Source organism: Charadrius vociferus, unplaced genomic scaffold (assembly GCF_000708025.1).
Source record: "Charadrius vociferus isolate BGI_N301 unplaced genomic scaffold, ASM70802v2 scaffold532, whole genome shotgun sequence".
NCBI classification, from domain to species: Eukaryota; Metazoa; Chordata; class Aves; order Charadriiformes; family Charadriidae; genus Charadrius; species Charadrius vociferus.
The window spans coordinates 1,575,237-1,579,957 of NW_009647271.1; the positions used below are offsets into that span (position 1 = coordinate 1,575,237).

Consider the following 4,721-nt stretch of genomic DNA (forward strand, 5'->3'; position numbering starts at 1 on the left):
GCGGAGCTCCGGCTTCGCCTTCCCGCTTCCTTTTCATTCCCATCCTTTATCCAGCGCATAGTTCCCGGCCTGCCTGCCCTTGCGGGGCTGCGGCCAGGTCAGCGGGAAGGCGGCCAAAGCGAAGGGTAAACATCGACGTGCCGGAGAAGGGGCTCCGCAGCGGCAGCTTCTCCTTCGCTGCCTCTCTGCTGCTGCGGACGGCTGGGGAGAGCTCAGAGTCAGCCCGGTGGCAGGGCCAGAGGGGTCCAGGGACACAAATGATGTCCCCGAGCTGCCACCGCCACGCAGGTGCCCCGGCTGCGGGTGTTCCTCCATCTCAGGACTTGGCTGATGGTGGGTTTGCGCTTTCAGGCTGTACCTCTGCCGTGTTTGCTGGGGGGCTCGCAGACCCGCTCTGCTCCCCCCTCCTGCACCCAGCGAAGCTGAGACTGCCCCGGGGACGGCAGGGATGCCCCAGGGGAGAGTGTGTGCTCATGTCTCAGCCACCCCCAGCGTGCTGGTGCTGGGACCAGGACATCAGCGTTCAGTGAGCGGGGGGACTGATCTTTCTCCTTCACTGCTCATCACCGCTGGGTTGTTCCCTGCGAATCCCTGTGCCGGACCAAACCTGTTTTCTGCATCATCCTCCTCCTCCTCACTGCCATGTCAGGCAGTGCACACACTCACTTTGGGGCTGCAGAGGAGCTCGAGGCAGACCTGGCCATGCTCTCACATGGCGAAGGGCGTGCAATACCACCTCAGGCAGGCACACCTTGTTCTGGATGAGCATCCAGTCCCTAAAGGGGCTCCAGGAGAGCTGGGGAAGGACTTTTTACAGGGCATGGAGTGATAGGATGAGGGGGGATGGCTTCACACTGGAAGAGGGCAGGTTTAGATTAAACATTAGGAAGAAGTTTTTCACTGTGAGGGTGGTGAGGCACTGGCACAGGTTGCCCAGAGATTGTTTTGGCCCCATCCCTGGAGATGTTCAAGACCAGGTTGGACATGGCCCTGGGCAACCTGGGCTGGTGGGAGGTGTCCCTGCCCACGGCAGGAGGGTTGGAACTCGATGGTCTTCAAGGTCCTTTCCAACCTAAACCATTCTATGATTCTATCTCAGTCCATCCAGCAGGGCTCTGAGAGGCTGCTGGTTTAAAAAAGTCATACTAGGACTGTCAGGGAGAATGCACGCACCTTCCAGAGTTAAAACTAGAGGAGATGATCCTGCCCGTAGCAGATGATGGGGGCAGAGTTTTACTAGAGGCCAGAGAGCACGTGGGGCTGACGGCTGTAATCGTAGCAGCTTTATTTATTGCTTTGGGTTGCGATGGTGTGAGGCCTGATGAAGAGCTGCCCTTATCTGCCGACTTCAGCCTCCCTCCAGGAGAGATCTGGACTAGATTTACGTGGGAAAGCCTTGCAGCGAGCCCATCCACGCTGCTTTTAGTGCCTTGCACGCTGCGAAGGAGCCCAGGAGGTCCCGAGCAGGACACGGCTTGGTCCAGCTGGGAGCAAAGAAGGTGGACTTCCCACAGCGAGCTCACCTTGAGTTTTCTGGACCAAACACCAGGAGCAGCTCCCACTGCTGCGGGAAACACAGCGGCACGGGGCTGCCTCTACTACATGAAACAGGCCATCCTCTCCCAAAATCTCATTTCTGGAACAACCATTGCTTGTTTTCTCACTACTCACCGGCTTCTCTTGTTGCTTTGAGTGGGTGGGACAGCAGCACAGGTCAGCTGAGGCAAAACAGCTGCTTTAACCCATTTCCTATCCCCTGATGGAGCCGAGGCGGGTACCCAGCATGGGCCGGTGGCAAACACCACCACCACCACGTACCATTGCATCTGTTCCTCCAAGATGAATTTCCAGAAACACAACCCTTGGCTGCTCAGTCGTGCAAGGAGGGAGCCTGATACGTTATTTTGGTTTCTTGACACAACGTGATGCTTTCTTCCCCAGAATTGTACTCTTGCTAATAACGGGGACTCGAATTCGAGCTCAGGTGTCATCTCCGTGGACTCTGATGTCCGGGGGTTGAGTCAACACCCTGCTTGCCCTGGGAAACTTAGTCAAGATTTTTAAAGGCATCACGGTACAGTCCATAAAGAGATATAAAAGCCATAATAAAAGTGACACCAAAGATCGGTTCCAACACCAGCAGTGTCTGAGGGTTGGGCAGCTGTTACTGGGACATCTTTATGGGACCCCAGCACTAAAGTGTTGATGTCAAGGACTGGCACACCAGGGTGCATCCTGGGAAATCATCGGGGAGACCGTGTGCGTCGCTGGGACCTGTAACCACCCAGTGCTCAGCCCGGGCACAGCGTCACCCCCAGCCCATCCCTGCCAGGCAGCCGATCCCGCTCCCCCCCGGGGGGCTGCTGGAGGGTTTGCTGCCGCAGCCGTGAGGGAGGACACCGCCAAACCGATGCGTTACCAAAACGAAGTCCTGCGAAGCCCCTTGGGGTGGGGAAGGAGCCACAGCCCCCACGAGCAGCAGCCCCGTGAGCCGCCTCCTTGGCCAGACACGGGAACGGCCGTCTCGGACACCGCTGCTGAGACCTGGAAAAGGCCAGATATGAATATGCACGCATAGCCGAAATGCTCCCTTTGAGGAAAGTCTTCCTCCCCTATTAAGTAATTAAATAAAGCCCCGAGCTCTACTAAAATTAAAATAACAGAATCCATTTATTCTGGCAGGGCTCACTGGTGGCTGCTCTCGCCAAAAACATTTTTGTGGTTCTTGTCTTTTCAAGTGGCTCTTTTGCAATAAAACCCAGATGCCATTAGTCCAGGGAGGCCTTCAGGCATCTGTTTACGTCCGTGAAAGATGCCCTTTGTAATTAATTAATCTCCCAAAAGCTGTGGTAGCACATTCCCCGTGGCTGCTGGCGTGTCCCTGCCCGCCGGCCCTGGCAGCGGAGGGGCGGGCTCATTCCTGGGCGCTGAAGAAAGATTTTGTGCTGCCGCCTCGCCCCAAAAGGGGTTAATCTCCTCCTTGGGAAGACACAGCGGAGATTTCCACACTTATCAAAACACAAACAGAAGTCAGTTCGCTTTCCCGCTGCCCCTTCGGCGGCTCCTGCTCTTGCTCAAGTGTTATGTTATAGGGGCAGGGACCAGCCCGGGACCGAGCCGGCGGGTGGGGGGGAAGGGGGGTACAACCTCAGCTCTGTGCCCTTTCGGGGGTTCAGGTGCTTCCAGGTGACTCAGTCGTTGCAGGGCTTCTAAACCAGAGGGCAACAACACAACACCCGAGAAGTGTGGGCTTGGTGCACGTGGGGGAGAAAAAGGTGATTCATGAGACTGCCCTGAGCAAAAAACCATACAAACAGCTGCACTGGGGCAAAGCAAAGAGCCGTCCAGCCCCGTACCTTCTTCCAGATGGTGGCTGGTATCGGGTATCTACAGAGGAGTGTATGAAAGCGGGTGGTTTGCAGGGATCCCTCTCCTGTTATGTCCTCCCAGCTGAGGGCAATTGGGGTTGGGGGCTCCCTATGGCTGAAGTGGCTCTGGGACTCTCACCTTTCATTGCCACCAACTCAATTTGGCCAGTCTGTTTCCGAACCATTTACACTTTTGGCCTTTGCAGCATCAAGTGATGGCAAATCGCACTGTAGAATTACCTGTCTGCTTGGCAAAGGCTGTCCTCGTGCCGTTTTTGAACCCGTCTCCATCCTTAATGTCAGCAGCGATTGCCTTTATCTCTTCACATCCTTCAGGATGTGAGAAAACTCTCTCATACCCCCCCAGCTTGTTTTTTCTCTAGCCTGAATGTCCCTAATTCACGGAGTTTCCACCAAACAGAAACTCTCAGCAAACGTTTGGCTTCTCTAGGACCATGTCTCTGCTCAGCCGCTATGTAACGTGGTCGCAAATAGAAAGAAGTGCTTTAGGAAGGGTCAGTCCGAGCTGCCTCATTTGTAACATAACGACTCAGCCTGGGGTTTGGTTCTTATTGGGGTTTTTCGCTGTTGTTGGCTTTTCGTTGTTGCTTTTTTGATAGATGAGTTTAATTTTGCTGGCGTATTGCACAGGTTTGCAAAGCAGATGTTGCTGCTGCGGGATGGTACCAGTAAGGGAGGCAGGGAGCAGTTCATCATGGCACACGGCTCGTGCAACCACGGCAAGGTCAAAGACGAGGGGTCAGGGCTGGCGGGGGGATGCGGGTCCCTGCTCCTTGGGACCTGGGGCCACAGTTGCCACGAGAATTGCTGGTGGTGAACCTCACCGGCGCTGCAGCCGCCTCCCATCCATCTCCCGTTATCCCCGGGAAGGACCGGGCCGTTGGAAGGAGACCAAGCTCTGCTGAGAGCCTGGAAGGAGGGATAGATTTGTGTAACTAAACGATGATGGTGTGAATCGCTGGTGTTTAGATGCTGGCTCCTGTCCGGGGGTGATATACAGGATGACGCTAATGTGAGGGGACGGGATGTGGTGTGGCAGGCAAGGGGGAGCAAGGAGAGGAGCTGGGAGCGCCCAAGAGGAGCAAACGGCTGCTCTTATGTCTCCTACACCTTCCTGGCTTGCCTTGTTTAGCATGGAGGAGCTCAGGCTACCCTGCGGCCAAATTCTGCCATCCTTTAGCAAATCACACCCAGTGCCTGGCCCAGGAGGGCTTTGAACTCTCATGGGGACCATGGAGCAGGATGGACCCGGGCCAGATCCCCTTCCCGCTCCCGGCTGGGAGAGCTTCCCGAAGCAGCCGGCGTGTAGGATTTCTTTGGGTGGAAGAAGGA

At 55.9% G+C, this 4,721-nt stretch overlaps 1 protein-coding gene across 1 annotated transcript in view; it reads left to right on the forward strand.

Moving 5' to 3' along the window:
- The first annotated feature begins 4,390 nt into the window (after window positions 1-4,390).
- The window catches only part of LOC104281962 (heparan sulfate glucosamine 3-O-sulfotransferase 3B1-like), a 1,548-nt gene continuing 1,217 nt past the window's right edge, over window positions 4,391-4,721 (forward strand). The window contains exon 1 of the mRNA XM_009880027.1: window positions 4,391-4,401. Within this exon, the coding sequence (XP_009878329.1) occupies window positions 4,391-4,401 (11 nt within the window). The remainder of the gene's footprint in view (window positions 4,402-4,721) is intronic.